At 37.8% G+C, this 18,421-nt stretch overlaps 3 protein-coding genes across 3 annotated transcripts; 1 reads left to right on the top strand and 2 right to left on the bottom strand.

Annotated features, from left to right (window-relative positions):
* Positions 1–5,808: 5,808 nt before the first annotated feature.
* On the bottom strand, positions 5,809–6,681 carry LOC108668988 (TATA-binding protein-associated factor 2N-like). The gene is made up of 2 exons (XM_018156272.2): positions 6,620–6,681; positions 5,809–6,332 (listed from the first exon to the last, which is right to left on the bottom strand). The coding sequence occupies exons 1-2, from the start codon at positions 6,629–6,631 to the stop codon at positions 5,877–5,879; spliced, it is 468 nt and encodes a 155-aa protein (XP_018011761.1). The 5' UTR covers positions 6,632–6,681; the 3' UTR covers positions 5,809–5,876.
* Positions 6,682–8,423: 1,742 nt separating this feature from the next.
* Positions 8,424–9,231, bottom strand: LOC108668987 (glycine-rich cell wall structural protein-like). Its single transcript, XM_018156270.2, has 2 exons — positions 9,165–9,231; positions 8,424–8,956 (listed from the first exon to the last, which is right to left on the bottom strand). Exons 1-2 carry the CDS (start codon positions 9,174–9,176, stop codon positions 8,492–8,494), a joined length of 477 nt encoding a protein of 158 aa, XP_018011759.1. The 5' UTR covers positions 9,177–9,231; the 3' UTR covers positions 8,424–8,491.
* Positions 9,232–12,487: 3,256 nt separating this feature from the next.
* On the top strand, positions 12,488–14,057 carry LOC108668985 (H/ACA ribonucleoprotein complex subunit 1-like). The gene is made up of 3 exons (XM_047880434.1): positions 12,488–12,525; positions 13,579–13,811; positions 13,875–14,057. Exons 1-3 carry the CDS (start codon positions 12,514–12,516, stop codon positions 13,963–13,965), a joined length of 336 nt encoding a protein of 111 aa, XP_047736390.1. The 5' UTR covers positions 12,488–12,513; the 3' UTR covers positions 13,966–14,057.
* The last annotated feature ends 4,364 nt before the right edge of the window (positions 14,058–18,421 follow it).

The raw sequence follows: 18,421 nt of genomic DNA, 5'->3' as shown, positions 1-18,421 counted from the left end.
TAAAAACACTAAGATTGCTTCAAAAACGTGTTTCTCAATTACTATTGTCACTGAATGAACCATGAACTATTGAACAAACACTTGTGACGGTAATATTATCGGCGCCTCGAACTAGAATAGTATAAACTAGAAAACCTTTTCGAAAAACATCGTTCTCAAGAATTTCCAGCCTAATTTATAATTTAAAATATCCATGTTGAATCATGGCAAACAAAAAAAAATGGACCTTACTGGTAAATTCATCGGCACTTCAAAAAGAATCATAAGAGCTTGATGAGCTGAACAAAAAAGAGATATATGACACCTGAAATGAAGGTCATAAAATTAAAAAGAACGATGATCGGTTAAAATGAACTATGTCAAATAATAATGAAGTATGACAAATCGAAATGAAGTATGACGAATGTTTACTATCATTCGAAGTTAATAGTTTTGACTTTAAGAATATAGAATCTATACGATATACATGAATCGTAAGATAATCCGAAAATCATCTTTTCGTACGCAATTATTTCGATACAATTAATCTTTACACCTAACAAAAATTATTAATGGGGACAATCAATACAGTTCCTATATCATCATTATTTTGTTTCATCACTCATTCTCTATTTTCACAAAACTTTGAAGCCCAGAGAATTTTTCTGTATTTATTGATGAACATTTTTGAAATGTTAAGGCGGGAAGTAGGACTGAAGTAGGAGGACCAGGGAATCACGAGTCCATCACCTCTCCTGTCCTGCGGAATGGCGAATATTTTCCATGCAAGTTTTGTTGGAGGCCAGGGAGGAAATTTCATCAACAATAATCTTATATATCATTTTTTATAATTATGCTTTTTCGTTTAATTGAAAGTTAAAAAAAAGGCTTTTATGAGATAAATTAATGTATTTGTTCGACGTTCGGATGAACATTATGCATTATAGAGTAGAATTTTTGCAGTTATTAAAATTGAGGTTCTTGAATAAGATACCAACAAACATTAGATTTTGCGAATGAAACTTGTAAATAATTCTAGTTTTCTGACGGATTCAAAGAATCTTTGATGGTTGGATGGAGGCTCATCCATGATGCTGAAGGCTTCAGCCATCGCCATTCGTGTAGCGTTGTGACACCCCACGACGATGATGGTGCAGGCTAATAAGACTGGGCAGGTTTCGGTGTCGTTTCTTTGTACTCAGGACTGAAGGTGACCAGTGAGACGGCGGCTTAACGTAGTTGTAGTCAAACCAATGTAGTTATCGTTTCGAAGAAGTCCAATACATTCTTTTCTGTAATAAAATGTATACATTTCATTGTTGTTCTGCAGGAGTCCTTATAGCTTTACTATGTAGATCAATTCTTCATGACAAAGTTTTTATTTTTGGCTGTTGTACTAGATGAGTAGTTTAATTCTGTGGTATTTGTTAATCGACAAGCGCTATGATCGTGGACTAAACCAAGCCATCACTACAGTTCTCTACAGGCGTGCAGAATGAAAGAATCGCCACATAAAGAAAAACTGTGCACTTGCATACTGTCCTGCCTGTGCTAATATTAGTAGAACGGGTGATGTTATTTTTCATATTTTTGTAATTTGTAGGGACTTAGAATGTTTACTGCCGTAAAAAAATTAATAAAATTGCATTTAAAATTCCCTTGTGCCGATTTTTCCATTTTATTATGCTGCATAAATTGAAAGGAGCTAGGAGGAAAAGCTCAAGCTGGCGTTCATTTATAAGTGAATAATTATTTACAAGATGGAATGTATTGTTCAAAATTCATGAGCTCAGTTAGAAGGTATTGTAAGGACGAGTTATATTGACTAGGAGTGTGCGTGCAGACAGAAAGGGAGACAAGGTTGAGCTGTTGTATGGATAAAACATCGAAGTGTAGTATTTCTATTGGAATGATTTTGATCTGCTCAAATCTAATGAAAAATCCGGGGTAAAAGTAATTTAAATTCATGATTGTTCATTTCATTCATGAGAAAATCTTTGCTTCGTAAGGGCTACTTATTTCAAACCCTCCACGAATTTTACCTGCTTTCGAAAATTCTACAAATAAATAATATTGGTAACAAAGTGCAACCAATAAATGCTTTTTAAAATGTTATACAGTTTTCTAAAATTAAATTTCTATTCGTTGGTTTTGATTGTTGTCTTTCTGGAAACGGTTATCTGAAGTTTATTGAGGGCAATCAAAATCAGATTCTTCGAATTATTCACAAGTTTATTGTACTGTTCAAAATCGCAGGAAACACGAAATATTGTATTCAGCCGGTCTACTTTCCATATCCATAACCACCACGGAATCCTCCGAAGCCTCCTCCGAATCCTCCAAATCCACCACCGTATCCTCCACGGAATCCACCGCCCCAGGGCAGGGCTTCAGGCTCAGGGTCAGCAGAGCGCTTCTTGCGGCCGTATCCGTAGCCTCCNGTCTACACGTACCCTGATGTGCAGGTCGCAGACTTTCCATGTCTACACGTACCCTGATGTGCAGGTCGCAGACTTTCCATGTCTACACGTACCCTGATGTGCAGGTCGCAGACTTTCCATGTCTACACGTACCCTGATGTGCAGGTCGCAGACTTTCCATGTCTACACGTACCCTGATGTGCAGGTCGCAGACTTTCCATGTCTACACGTACCCTGATGTGCAGGTCGCAGACTTTCCATGTCTACACGTACCCTGATGTGCAGGTCGCAGACTTTCCATGTCTACACGTACCCTGATGTGCAGGTCGCAGACTTTCCATGTCTACACGTACCCTGATGTGCAGGTCGCAGACTTTCCTTGTCTACACGTACCCTGATGGGCAGGTCACAGATTTTTCGTTGCCTATTGAAGGCCTAAGTTCAGCTCCAATAAGTTCGATTGTGGGTTATTTTAATATAGTTCAATCTTATCTATTAATAAGAATTGAATCGAATTAATTAACTTATACGTTTGTTTCCTTGTCATTTTAGCCAAGGAATAGAAATTAATAGAGCATGAGTTTTATCTGTTTGAAATTCCCTGGACTTCATTAGAAGAAAATTATGTTTTTCAAGTTCATCGTCCTAATTTTACCCAGTGAATTTAATGCAAAAAGGAATGCACAGAATCATACTGGGTATATAATTGTCATGAGATAATTCGCAAATTCGAATGCACGAGTAAGCGAGGAAATTTGACTGAATTATACGGATTTTATACCAAGTTCCCAAACTTGAATAGCCCCATTAGAGAATGTCTAAAAGTGTTTCCAAAGAGTTTTTTACATTTAAAATATGTTACCGAAATCACTGTGTTACTGAATCCACCGTAGAGGCACCTATACACTTATTTATGATTATATGAATGACAACTTTAATGAAATTGTATTTATTGATGTGTTGTCCTAACGATAACCAACGCGGCGCGAATAAGTAACAGCCTTCCTGGGGGAATAACGAATCCTTCGGCCAAAATCGTTCATCAGCTACCTGATGTTTTCAATGCTTAATTGAGGAAGTAATGGATTACAATTCAAAGACAGCCTATGCTGATATGTCCGTTATAGGTATAATTCCAGGTAATAAAAATACAACTGCATTACTATATTACTACATAAATAAAATTCGATGCTTTAATACTAGATAATATTTAGTTAAGAAAAATATCAAATGGAGGTTGATGGACATGCAGTTGAGTTTTGCGCTTTAACAACAATATAATAATCAGTTTCAGGGAGGAATACCAGCAGAAGCCAAAAAATATTTTCTCGGAAAGGCAACTGTGCAGCCTTTATAATACCGGACTAATTAACTCGTGCGGCGAGCTTTTTATTTTGTCCAGGTGCCACGAAGCTCCACAAGTGACAGCCAATGGAAAAAAAGTAACGGAGTTTCTGGAAAAAATTGCCTTGCTACTGATTAGAGCCTAAATTATCCAGCAAGTATCGTGACTTGCATGATTAAAAGGTTGAGGATCAGAAATACCTAAACCTTGATGATGCATATGGTGCATGCTTAGGCTAGATTATATTAGCTCATGCGGAGGTTGTCTTTATTTTAAACATTTGTGGAATCACTGGAATGAACTGAAAACTTTGTGATGCACGATTTACGCATCTTCCTATCGACGTGGTTTTTTCAAAATCACATTCTTGAATGAAATAGTACTATAAAAAACAGCAATTTCAGTAATTTACTGATTTTCACCACTAGTCGTATGGTCTGTGTCAGTGAGTAGAATTAGCTCAGTAGCTCGGAATATTGATGTTACAAGCTCGGGCAAAGAACTGAATCTCGATTAAAATGAATTTTATTAAGACAATGATTTCCTTTCCTTCTCAAGTAATATATAAAGCAAATCTATTTAATTTTCAGCTCCAGTACGTGTTTGCAAAGATTGACTATGCGACGGAATTAATCTGGAAACAGAATTACATTATTCATTATATTTTCTACAAAAAGTATCATATTCCGAAATGCTGTTCGCTTTACATTAATAGGAGAAGAATGAGGTAGAATATAGAACGATTGAATGATTTACATGCATGCGAGCGAAAGTCGAAGTACTGCTTGTATATCGCCAGACGCACATTTCTCGGTGTATTAAATATGCAATTCCGTTCAAGTCTGTAAAGTATGGAACGAATTTCAAAAGAAAAATTACAATTTTAATGTTGAATTTCCATTTGAAAACGTATTTCATTAACTTTTATTTTGAATAATTCCTTTGTATTTCCTAGAATATTCTCAAAGCAGCCACTGTATTTTTTTGAATTATCCAATTATCCACTTTTGAAATATAATTCTATCAGAGTCCCGCTGAGAGCCAAATTTTCATTTGTCCGTTTCTCACTTTGGGTATGAAAAATTCAGTAGGTGAAATCAACCTAAAATCCAAATCAGATCATTCTTGGCTTCAGGCAACTCGATTGCGCCAGGAACTTGAAACATTTCTGTGAATTTCGGAGCCTCAAAAAACCTGTTTTATGAAATCACCTCTCAGTCTAAAGTCTAAACCAACTGTGAATATTTCTGAACAGTTCAGTGGCTTAATCAAGGTCTGATGGAGAAAATATTTTAAAAGCTGCTACCTCTCTTCAAAGCAATCCTCGTATTTTACAATACCCGTGGTTGCAATAATGCAGCGAGTGCGAACTAAGGCAATGTACAGCTATAATGGACAGTGTAATGAAGTGTTGCTGCAAATTTCCCACTACTGTATGTCAGGCTACGAAGTTTAAGTAGAACCGACTCGGACGTCGGTGTTAAGTTGAGTATAGCCGTCAGATACAATGCCGATCCCGACTTGCGTCCTGGTTCCTCTCTTATAGGATTTTGACTCAGACGCCAGGGTGAGTTGCGTGCTATGGTGGTGAAATTTAGCTTGGAATACTTGATGGAATATCGTGATTTTTGTGTATATAACGACTTGTCATGCGTAGATATTTACTTTCTGTTTTCTGTTGTAGGATCGTGCGTTTTCTCAGATCTCAATGCTCTAGCTCTCTCCTCGCATTTTGCTCTCATCGCACTTTAACTTCCTCCGCATTTAATTTGTTAGTTTGTTTAACTCATATGCCGCACCTGTTTTATTTGTTCAGTTTCAATTTGTCGTTTATCTTTAATAAATAAATTTAAGAAAGTTTGTTTGAGTAACTATCCGCTCCGTCCAAGCTCTTGCTGATAAAACCAGTAGGGAAGTTGCATTTAATTTCCGGTCATTGGTGGACGTGACAATTAGACCATCCGAACTTTGAGGTGACGCGATTAATTAGCTATTATTCAAGATTAGTTCGTCACAGACAGCCAATAACTGGACTATAGGAGGAACATTCAATAAAAGATTATATGAATTATTCACAAGTTTATTGTACTATCAGAAATCACAGGACGATTAAATTGCCGTATTCAGCCGGTCTACTTTCCATATCCATAACCACCACGGAATCCTCCGAAGCCTCCTCCGAATCCTCCAAATCCACCACCGTATCCTCCACGGAATCCACCGCCCCAGGGCAGGGCTTCAGGCTCAGGATCAGCAGAGCGCTTCTTGCGGCCGTATCCGTAGCCTCCTCCGAAGCCACCACCACCAAATCCACCACGGAATCCGCCAAATCCTCCACCGTATCCTCCACGGAATCCACCACCCCATGGCAGAGCTTCGGGCTCGGGGGAAGCTTCAGCCAGGGCTTCAGGTTCAGCAGCCCGCTTCTTGCGGCCATATCCATAGCCTCCGAAGCCACCACCACCAAATCCACCACGGAATCCGCCAAATCCTCCACCGTATCCACCACGGAATCCACCTCCCCAGGGTTCGGGTTCGGGTTCAGCGAAGGCGACGGCGACGAGCGCCAGCAGCGCAACGGCGAAGAGCTGAGGAAAGGGAACGCAGTTAATTAAGTTTATATTAATTCGGAAGTCACAATAAAACAGTGAGATCGTTGCCTGATCTAAGATTGAAATTTTTGGAATTTTAATACAATAGGCATATATTTAATGCAACAGACTATAATATACAGGCATGGTAACTACTTTTCCATTATACATGCACTAATTCTTTTCAGCCATTGATCATTATCTGTTCGCATAAGCAATTAAATAGAATGTATGTGCTGCTAAAGTCAGATATTCCTTATTTATAAATTGTATTCGCTTCTTACCGGGAGCTTCATGCTGGTAGGTCTTCGTAAGCAAGGCTGAGATCAGCTGATGTGGTGGTGCTGAAGCCGAGCCTTTACATAGCGCGGCGGCCGCCGCCCGCAACCTTGAGGGAAGCACAGAGTTTTTCCCGCCCGGCGACGGTCCGGAATTGTGAGCCTGCGTCTGACTCATGCGGTCGGACATGTTTCCGAGGGGGGAAATGTTCTCATGATAAACGAATTAATATTTGTTAAAGATTTATGCGAATTGAATTCCGTACTTATCTCTGTGAAAATGATAGTCGCCCTCTTCATTTCTTGCGCAGAAAAGCTGGAATAATCTTTCAAACGTTTGAATAGTTTTCAGTGACTGTGTGGTTTTGATATCGTAGGGTTCTCATTTGAAACTGTGATACTATTCCTGAGGCTAATTCGCCTCAGGAATAGTATCATTTAAAGATTTTTTGTCTGGCTCTAATTAATGATGGAATACGAGACATGTTGTGCCAGTTGTTCTGTTCTGTCAGCAGCAATGCACCTCATCTTCTTCCAATAGTAGATTCGTTCACCAATTAACGTATGATGGCAAATAANGGCGCGAATAAGTAACAGCCTTCCTGGGGGAATAACGAATCCTTCGGCCAAAATCGTTCATCAGCTACCTGATGTTTTCAATGCTTAATTGAGGAAGTAATGGATTACAATTCAAAGACAGCCTATGCTGATATGTCCGTTATAGGTATAATTCCAGGTAATAAAAATACAACTGCATTACTATATTACTACATAAATAAAATTCGATGCTTTAATACTAGATAATATTTAGTTAAGAAAAATATCAAATGGAGGTTGATGGACATGCAGTTGAGTTTTGCGCTTTAACAACAATATAATAATCAGTTTCAGGGAGGAATACCAGCAGAAGCCAAAAAATATTTTCTCGGAAAGGCAACTGTGCAGCCTTTATAATACCGGACTAATTAACTCGTGCGGCGAGCTTTTTATTTTGTCCAGGTGCCACGAAGCTCCACAAGTGACAGCCAATGGAAAAAAAGTAACGGAGTTTCTGGAAAAAATTGCCTTGCTACTGATTAGAGCCTAAATTATCCAGCAAGTATCGTGACTTGCATGATTAAAAGGTTGAGGATCAGAAATACCTAAACCTTGATGATGCATATGGTGCATGCTTAGGCTAGATTATATTAGCTCATGCGGAGGTTGTCTTTATTTTAAACATTTGTGGAATCACTGGAATGAACTGAAAACTTTGTGATGCACTATTTATACCTTTTCCTACCGACGTGTTTTTTTTCAAAATAACATTCTTAAATGAAGTCGTACTATAAAAAGCAGAACATTTCCAAGAACATTATCAAAGAAGCCGCTTTATTTTGTAAATTATTCTCTTTTGAAATAAAATTATATCACAGTCCCGCTGAGAGCCAAATTTTTATTTGTCCTTTTCTCAATTTGGGTATGAATAATTTAGTATGCTTGATCAATCTAAAAATCAAAATCAGATCAATTGTGGTTTCTGGTAAGTCGATATTGTCAGGAACTTGAAAAATTTCTGTGAATTTCGGAGGCTCCAATAGCCGTTTTTATGAAATCACCTCTCAGTCTAAATTCTAAACCAAATGTTTTTTAAGCTGCTTGATCAACGGCTGATGGAGCAAAGATTTTGATAGCATGCTACTTATCTTCGATGCAATCCTCGTATCTTACTATACTCGTGGTCGTAATAAAGCAGCGAATGCCAACTAAACCAATGTGTAGGGACAGCCAATAACTGGACTAATGGAGGAACATTCAATAAAAGATTATATGAATTATTCACAAGTTTATTGTACTATCAGAAATCACAGGACGATTGAATTGCCGTATTCAGCCGGTCTACTTTCCATATCCATAGCCACCACGGAATCCTCCGAAGCCTCCTCCGAATCCTCCAAATCCACCACCGTATCCTCCACGGAATCCACCACGCCAGGGCTGGGCTTCAGGCTCGGGCTCAGGGTCAGCAGAGCGCTTCTTCCGGCCGTATCCGTAGCCTCCTCCGAATCCACCACCTCCAAATCCGCCACGGAATCCACCAAATCCACCACCGTATCCTCCACGGAATCCACCACCCCATGGCAGAGCTTCAGGCTCGGGGGAAGCTTCAGCCAGGGCTTCAGGTTCAGCAGCACGCTTCTTGCGGCCATATCCGTAGCCTCCTCCGAAGCCACCACCACCAAATCCACCACGGAATCCACCAAATCCTCCTCCGTATCCACCACGGAATCCACCTCTCCAGGGTTCGGGTTCGGGTTCAGCGAAGGCGACGGCGACGAGCGCCAGCAGCGCGACGGCGAAGAGCTGGAGAATAAATTACTTAATAAAAGTTTTTACGATTTAAAAACACAATGTTTATGAATTTATCATTATATTGGCATTTATAAAGTACAAATGTAATATATTTTCCTAAAAACAAAAGTATATTTCTTGATTAAAGACTCAAGCTATCCAGCCTTATCCTACTTTACATATTTTTAGCTCAACTAATTCAAAGATCGTAATCTCTTACTGGGAGCTTCATGTCTGGTGTAGTTGCAAGGCGTTCAACAACTGGTGCTTGGAATCGTGAGCGCTGGTCTTTATATACCTGAAGGATGACCTTCTGTTCTGTGTCCCTGGGCTGCGAATTGGCGTCTCACCTCGAGAACGTTTGAGCGAAGGTCATCGTAACGAGCGATCTCGCCAATAGCGCTCGGTCCTGCTCGGAGGTTTTAGGATATCGAAAAAAATCGGAGCAACTCGAAGATTTATTAGATCATTTGATGGCTTTAGATAAGTAACGGTGGATGAAATCCATCTACTCAAATTTTTTAATTTTGAAGTAAAATCATGAAAATAACAACATAATTGTTGTTTCTTTGGAATTGAGTGATTGAATTATTTAACATTTATGTTCGTGATCGCGCAAGATTTTTAGAATAATAATTGATCTTTAGTAGACGAGGTAACGAAATTCTACGCGAATTGAGAGAAATATTTAAATAGAAAACAAATTTACGTACATTAATTTCATGTGGTCAGTTCGTATCTTTTATCACTAAAGCTTCCGTTCCTTTTTACACTAAAACAAGAAGTTTTTTGTCTGTCTGGTTTGGGCGCCCATGCACTCGGCCAGCGGTCGAGCTAGCGAATCCCGCCCCAATGGACAGGTCATAAAACCTCTCGAACTTCTCAGAATTTCCAGCCTCCGGAGTTTCGAAATCAACTCGGGGAATTTTTAAAGCTCGCAGATCGTATTGAAGATGCGGTCTAGTTAATGATGGGAGTCGGTAGGTAACATGATACTGTAGAATACGAACTAAACTATTCCCCTAACTTCCCAGACCTAACCACTACAGATTTTTCTATAAGCACGAATTAGATTCTTGATGAAGAGAATTCGTTGAAAAAATCTTCCATCCGTGAAAACGTTTTATCTCATTTGAAAAAAATTCTTTATGAATCTATTCGTGACTGTAATAAATTAATGGCGCAAACTTTGCTCTAAAGCGAACTCAAATGTTCCTTTAGCACACGACGTTAGTATTACCCGTTTAGAGAATAGCTCTAACTGCCAAAATGTCCGGTTGTTGAAAACCATTAAATTACATAAAAACAAAATCCGCTTATTTATTTTAATATATCCCACCATATATATTATAGACATTTCATCATATGTCACTAAAATTAGCGTGAAATGCTATTTCAAATGTTCCATGCAGGAAAGTTCTATTATACCAAAGTCCTGACTAAATCTATTTAATAGAAAAGTATCGATAAAAAGCCTCCGATTATGAATCATAATCACCCAGCGTCTGCAACATTTCGGATATGGAAGTCCTGAAGTGAATCATAGCGCGTAAACATTTTGTTCTGCTGAATTACTCGTAGAGATTAAGCGACGGAACTGAGCACTGGATGCATAAATTTACTAATTTTAATTGCATTATTACGCTTCATTGTTGTCGTTGCAAGCCGCTGAATAATTACTGATATATAATTTGTGATTCAATGTGAATAAAAATCACAGAAACAACCATGAGTATGACATCATATCGATATTTTTAAGAAGGAATATTTTGACTAAATTCTCTGGTAATACTTCAATTAATATCGAGCACCAGGACATTTTGACCACAAGAATTTATTTTCAGTCATTATTTGAATGACTATGGCAGGAACACGACATCCTGTGTCTGTCGCAAATAATAAGCTAACTGCCGAAACCAAGAATAAATAATTCTGTAAACGAACAAAAATATTACCACTAATTCTCAAAATGTTAAAAAATTTGTTCATTTAACGTTATTTCAACTAATTTTAAATTAGAGCGCAATGTAGAGCTTAGTGAAAATTTCTCGACTGAATAATTACAGGAATCGTGGTGAAAATTATTGTTTTGAGTGCAGTGGGGACATGGATAATACGGCTTGACATGAATAATACGGCTTGACATGAATAATACGGCTTGACATGAATAATACGGCTTGACATGAATAATACGGCTTGACATGGATAATACGGCTTGACATGAATAATATGGCTTGACATGAATAATACGGCTCGTAATGAATAATACGGCTTGACATGAATAATACAGTTTGACATGAATAATACGGCTTGGCATGAATATTATGGCTTGACATGGAAAATACGGCTTGACATGAATAATACGGCTTGACATGAATAATACGGCTTGACATGAACAATACGGCGTGACATGAACAATACGGCTTGGCATGAATAATACGGCTTGACATGAACCATACGGCTTGACATGAACAATACGGCTTGACATGAATAATACGGTTTGACATGAATAATACGGCTTGACATGAATAAAACGGCTTGACGTGAATAAAACAGTTTGACATGAATAATTTAGATTATCTGAATGAGCAGCAAAGATTACATTTGTTCATACCAACAATATTAGAAATTCCGAGCCTATATCAGGCTGCTTTCCAAATTACCATGAGCTTTATTGGAAGTTTCTGCCCGGATGCAGCATCACTGATTCATTATTCATATTATTATCTGGAAAATAAATTATTGATTTTTAAACTTTGACTTAAGTTCGCAGTAACAATTAACAAAGCGATCGCATTTTTCCTAATTAATTAACTGCAAGGTTGAACTTCTGAGTTATAAATCCTATAGACACGAATATAGTCAATATTTTGGAATCACATATGACATTCTTTTGACGATTATGAAATTAAAAAATATAAGTATACCCTTAGATTGTGAGCAATTATGATTATGAAGAGGCTTGTTTGTTGGATATTCATCTATTTTGTTACCCGGCTATCTTTATTTAATTACGTCGTCGTATCGTCATTTGAAAGGAATTAAAGCTTTGCAATTTATCCTTACTTTATGGTTCATTTTTCTTATCATTATAGATTAAAGTGTCCTGGAATAACAAGCAGGCGAATTTTGTCCCGTATAACTTGGATCTTAAGCTTTTAAAATCCAGTAATTCTCATCCTGGAGATTAAGATGCACGGACTCCTTATATTATACCTGAGAAAAATTGTTGAATAGTGGACACATAAGAAAAAATCGTCCCTGCAGAGCATTCTACACGGACTCCTTATAGAATACTTGAGAAAAATTGTTGAATAGTGGACACATAAGAAAAAATCGTCCCTGCAGAGCATTCTACTCAATTATCCCTTGAATGCTGAGTTAAAAATCGTCTCCATTAGCCGAACTATTCTAATGTTATTTTTTCTGGCTTGATCAGAGAATAAGGGAATGAACCGCAAAAACCTGGGAGGGCGGAGCGTCCTCCGCGTGAAGGTCACCACGCGGCTATATAAGGCGCTCACCTGCCATCAGCACATCATATCGCATCGTCCTCTACCACTGGCAACATGAAGCTCCCGGTAAGTATATCTCCCAGTCTGCATTATTTGGCTATACTTATAAATATGGTCATTGTGATTACAAGTTTTATCTCTATGTTCAAAAATTAGTTTCTTAATATAATGGTAAACCTGACTTGGAGGATGACAGCTCAAAACATTCGTGGTTCCATTGAGGCAATTTTGATTAAAAATTATAGGCAGACCATAATTAAATCTCATTACGACATATTTCCTGAATGTTATCTGCAATTCATCCACAATAACATCTTCACTGCAAAATTGAACGCTTATTGATACTATAAAATTATTCTTAACTAAAGTGTAAATGTTCGCGTTCGATATGACTTATGGTCGATGGTTGAGGATCATTTTCTTGCCAGCATTGAAATTTTATCAAGATCATCATGCACGATACTCTTGTGTGTACAGTTTTCCTACCCAACTTATTTCACGAGGTTGCCAATCTAATCGTATTTTGGTCTGTTAATGCACTAGAAAATTTATTGCATTTTTGCTTACGATAAATTTTGAGATTTCTTCATAGGTAAACAAATTTTGATAATTTCGTCAAATAAAATGAAGCAATAATAAACTCATAGTCTACATTCTATGTAACTTGTAACACACACTCATTTTTAAAATGCTTTTCAGATATTATGGTATATACCTAATGGTATGATAATGAATAAAATTTTCCTAAAGTTGAAGGGTCAGGAACATAAATTTCAATGATAGAATGTGATACAAAAATAATGAATTTCAAGTACTATAAAATTTCCCGTCAACAATCTTGATGCCCTGAACAAATGCGGCAAAGTTTTTTCGTACTGAAGATCGCTACAGTTTCCGACGTTAAAAATCACTTATCCTAATAAAAAGTAAAATCCGGTCAAAAACTGCCTCTCTTTTCAATGTGCACTAAACCAGTACAGCCTCTCCTTGGACTGAATCTCCCTAGTAATTCAAAGAAAATTACTTTTTTATATATTTGAAATTATATGTAGCAAATCCGCATATTATTACAGAAATTATATGTAACAAATCCGCATCTTATGACGGATTTTTTTTCAGCTCTTCGCCGTCGCGCTGCTGGCGCTCGTCGCCGTCGCCTTCGCTGAACCCGAACCCGAACCCTGGAGAGGTGGATTCCGTGGTGGATACGGAGGAGGATTTGGTGGATTCGGTGGCGGATTCGGTGGTTTTAGAGGAGGCTACGGATATGGCCGCAAGAAGCGTGCTGCTGAACCTGAAGCCCTGGCTGAAGCTTCCCCCGAGCCTGAAGCTCTGCCATGGGGTGGTGGATTCCGTGGAGGATACGGTGGTGGATTTGGTGGATTCCGTGGTGAGCCTGAAGCCCAGCCCTGGCGTGGTGGATTCCGTGGAGGATACGGTGGTGGATTTGGAGGATTCGGAGGAGGCTTCGGAGGATTCCGTGGTGGTTATGGATATGGAAAGTAGATATTGAACGAACGGCTAAACAAATTTTATAATTTTTCGTCAACTGGCTGAATGGATACCCTGTACCTGCGATAATAAATAGAAAATTAACAGATGTGTTTCATCTAAAATCCCTGGGTTTACCTGTAGATTTTGGTTCACTAATATGCATTGCAATAGACTATAGACAAAGTTGTCAATTAATGCTTATGTTTATTTATTATATCTATGGTGAAGAATTTGGTTCCAATTATACTGACGAATAGGAATTCAAATTTTGATAACCCTTTAGAGGAGGCATGAAAATATTTGAAAAATCTGAGGGAGAAATGTAAAATTTCTGTAGCCATCTTTGCCACACGTTAGTTCCTGTTTAATTAAAAAAAATCATATTATAGAAATTTACAAAAGAATCAACTACGAATTATGTATATTCGTTTATCTGTACTTCTTTTGTCATCAAATCGCAGTCTATGTTCCTGTCCAAATAATTTCGATGAACTTTTTTAAAATGAGTTTTCATGCAACAATTTCAAAAGGCCAAAAGTACATTTCATTACTGAACAAGATTCGTTGTCTTTTTCTGTCCGTGGCCGCGACTCTATCTAATGTGCAGGCCAGCCATTGGATGAGGATCATTATATTAAACATCAAAATTAAAATTGCTGGTACTGAGTCGAGGCATCGAAGAATAATCATAAAACCGAAGCAAGCTTATAGAATTTTTGTGAACTATAGAAGTTTGTGAATCGGCATGCCGTGTAGAAGTGAGTGAGTAGTCATGCAGAGTAGTAGTAATGCAGAGTAAAACTAATCATATCTTGCTAGTCATATCGAGTAACGAGGCCAAATTCGTATTAACTAGCGGATTTTAAACAAAAGATGGTCAAGTAACTCGAACTCAATCTCTGCACGATACAGGTTTTCGGGAAATTCAATTGGCGCAGATCCAGCGGAATGTTCCAAGTAGAACTCCACTTAACTAATTCCACCCAGTTTATAATGACAGTGAAATTAAGATTAATTAAATTTAGAGTAAGGCAAAGAAGTGAAATTATCCAATATCTATGAAATGAAAAAAGATTGTTTGCTTGTAGCAGGCATAATTCTGTTTGATTTCGTGTAACGGAGCATAATTCAATCACACATTTAATTAAATATGGCCGTTATTACATTCGTGAGATTTATGTGGTGTATCAGAGCATAATTTAATTATACATTAAAATATGACTGTTATCTTATTCGAGAGATTTTAACAAGATTAATTGATTCTACGATTGGAGTATTTTCAGTATTTTCTACTGCCATCAATTAATTTATCTTTCTTGCGTTATTTTCACACGGAGGGGACGAATTTTTGGTTTAAGGTGTGGAGGCTTGCATTATTACAATAAATTCGGACGACAATAAATTTCAATGAATTCGCGCCCCGACATAAGACATTTAATCTCCAACATTAATTTAGTAATTTATTTTAATTTCTTTTCCTTGTGAAAGTAGAGAAAATTGAGAATTCAGTGTTCGCGCAGATGGCCTTAAAACGGTCAATTGCGCGAACAAAAAGGCCAAAAAAGGCCTTGACTTCAATATAAACTAGTTTATTTGTAGCTTCCAGCGTAAAATTTCATTTCTTCTTTATTTTAGTTTTTAATTGTAATTAGGAAGTACCCCTATCATAAATTTTAGCCGGTTAACGCAATTGTGAACAAATAAATTGCGGAATTTTTCCGGAAAAAAGACTGTCTGGCAACACTGGAATGGGTAGCCTACGTATTTTCTGTATCAGCATCTACAGACAAGAGTATTCCATTAGGGCTACCTGAATAGTTCTTTATTAGTTCTCTATTACTTCCTTTAATACTGTAAATGAGAACGAATGGGCTGTGAGTTGACTAGTCATTGTATTTATTGTCATCTCCATTACATTGAATACGATGTGCACCTTTCAATCTGGTTTTCATTGTTCAAGTAAACATTTCTCACGTACATGCTTTATCTTTTAAATGAAACTAAAGCATTAGAAGCTATATATTATAGAATAATCGAACTTACGTTAACTATTCTCGTGACGTAAGCTCAATTTGGTACATACGTAAAATTTATCCAGACTCAACGTAGGCCTCAAAATTTTTGTGGTTCACCGAGTAGAAAGTTTTAGCTAGTCTGAGATTCAATTCCAACCTTACAGTTTTGAATTATCAAGCTTACGTCGGAAACATATGTAGCCCTTTTGTGCTGCCGATCAGTCATTGTGTTCATGTCGGCCATGCAACGTTTGTGAAATTAATTTTTAGCGGTACAAAAATACGAAACATTTTTGGCAAATATTTATTCCGCAAAAAGTGTTCAGTTGGATTTTTCATGGCGAAAAAGATAAGCTGAATACGGTATTATCCATCAAATGTTCAGTGTTGGGCTGTTTCTCGACAGGCCTGTAATTTTATTAGGATCTAATTTTATTATTAGGATCTAATGGTTAAAATTGGACCAGCGCCACAATTCATTAGTCATTTAGGATATGCCATCTAATCAATAAGCTCTATCTTGTTAGGATTATCCAGCGACCAAGACGTGAGAATATTTCAATTTCAAATACACTGGACATCTGCTAAAATATGACTATTTCTTAGTAAAATTTATTTCATACAAAGCAAGTAGTAAAGTATTTGAACACTCTCGACTAAATTTTTCCTATACTAGTTTTGGTAACCACACGGCGTTTCCAAAGTCTAGGTTCGGATGCACGACAGCAAGAAACAACAGTTTAATCGCTTCAGCATCTATGCATTTGTAAGAGCGTCTGATCAGTCCAGGTCGTTTATTGGCTTTATTATATTATATTATAACATGAGCTTCAATATGCTTAGAAAATTTCAACTCATTGTCGACATTAACTCTTAAATCTTTTCCCATTGTCGACTTTGACATCATCACTCTGTCATTGCAACCATGTCTTCTCATAATGTAATCTTGCTGTTCATTATTCTTGCCAAGGGGGATTACTTTACATTTGTCAGCGTTAAAACGCAGCTGCCTCTTATCAGCCTAGTCAACCAACCTGTCAAGATCACCTTGCAACTGAACTTTTTGCGAAGTATTCTTCACATTATTATAAACTTGTGTGTCGTCAGAATACATCGAGCACACGCTAGACACAGCTTCTGGCAGATCGTTTATAAACGCAACGAATAAAACAGGCCCGAGATAGGCCGGAGGCGAGCACGCCGCTGTGCACAAAAGCTCAGTCTGATATGTACCCATTAATACTGACACGTTGTCGTCTCCCTACTAGAAAATCTCTGATCCATTTGAGTACATTACTCTCAATTCCCGAAGACTTAAATTTACGCAACAGCCGCTCATGTAGGACACTGTCAAATGCCTTGGCAGAATCGAGGTACACTGCAACTACTGGCTCCCTTTCGTCCAGTAGGCTGGTCCCTTCATTCATAGTAGACAAGAAGTTGGTGGCGCAGGATCTACCGGTAATAAAGCCATGTTTACAGTCTGATACGAAATTATTAACAGTCAAATGATCGATCAATCGATCCCTCAAAACATACGGTATTCTATTCCCTTGCAAACGACACTTGTCAAACTGACAGGGCGATAGTTGCCCGGGCAGCTTTTGTCATTTTTTTCTAGGGCCGGCTAGGACAGTTGCTAACTCTTTGGGTAATCTGGGATGGAAGCCGTCTGGTACACACGACTTTGTTTGGATTTATAGCGATCAGGAGCGTGAGAACCTCTTTTTCTTGTATTTCAAAACTTGTTAATTTAGAGCCGACTGGGCGCTCTTCATTATCTGGAATACTATTCAAGTCCTCTTCAGTGAATACGCTACTAAAAAACTGATTAAGAACGTTAGCCTTGCCCTCATCAGAGGATATCTTCCGTTGATCGACTTTCAGATCAGAAATACCGTCCTTCATCTTGCACTTCGAGCTAGCGCACAAAAATAAGGCTTTCGGATTATTTTTTTTTAATTTTTGGCGATATTTTTTTCGAAGGTTTATACTGCGGTGCGTAAATAAAAAGACTTTCTAATGTTTTTGCCTTCGGTGCGGTACAGAATCGTAGCATCGCTACGAGTCTGTAAATAACGCTGGTAGTCTTCCTTCTTGGTTTTCAGCATAGCTAGAATTATACTGTTCATCCACTGAGTTTTTTTGGCTCCACCAAGCTTAATTTTAAGTACACACGCATCAACTGCAGACATAAGCGTGTCCTTGAGAAATGACCTTTACTCAGCCACATTCATGTCTTTAATACAATTCGATATATTCACTGCTTCACGGAGTTTATCATAGTTGCCTTTCGCAAAATTCGAACGCTCACGCTTCCGAGGCGTTTTTTCTGTACAGCATTTAATACTGAAAAACAATGATTAGTGATAATTTTTGCTCAATGGAACCTCGTGTCGAAGCTCATCTAACAGAGGTGCGTATTTTATAACCATCTTAGATGCTCAGTTCCC

This window comes from Hyalella azteca, unplaced genomic scaffold, assembly GCF_000764305.2.
Source record: "Hyalella azteca isolate HAZT.00-mixed unplaced genomic scaffold, Hazt_2.0.2 contig5386, whole genome shotgun sequence".
NCBI lineage: Eukaryota > Metazoa > Arthropoda > Malacostraca > Amphipoda > Hyalellidae > Hyalella > Hyalella azteca.
This window is presented reverse-complemented; position numbering and strand designations above follow the sequence as displayed.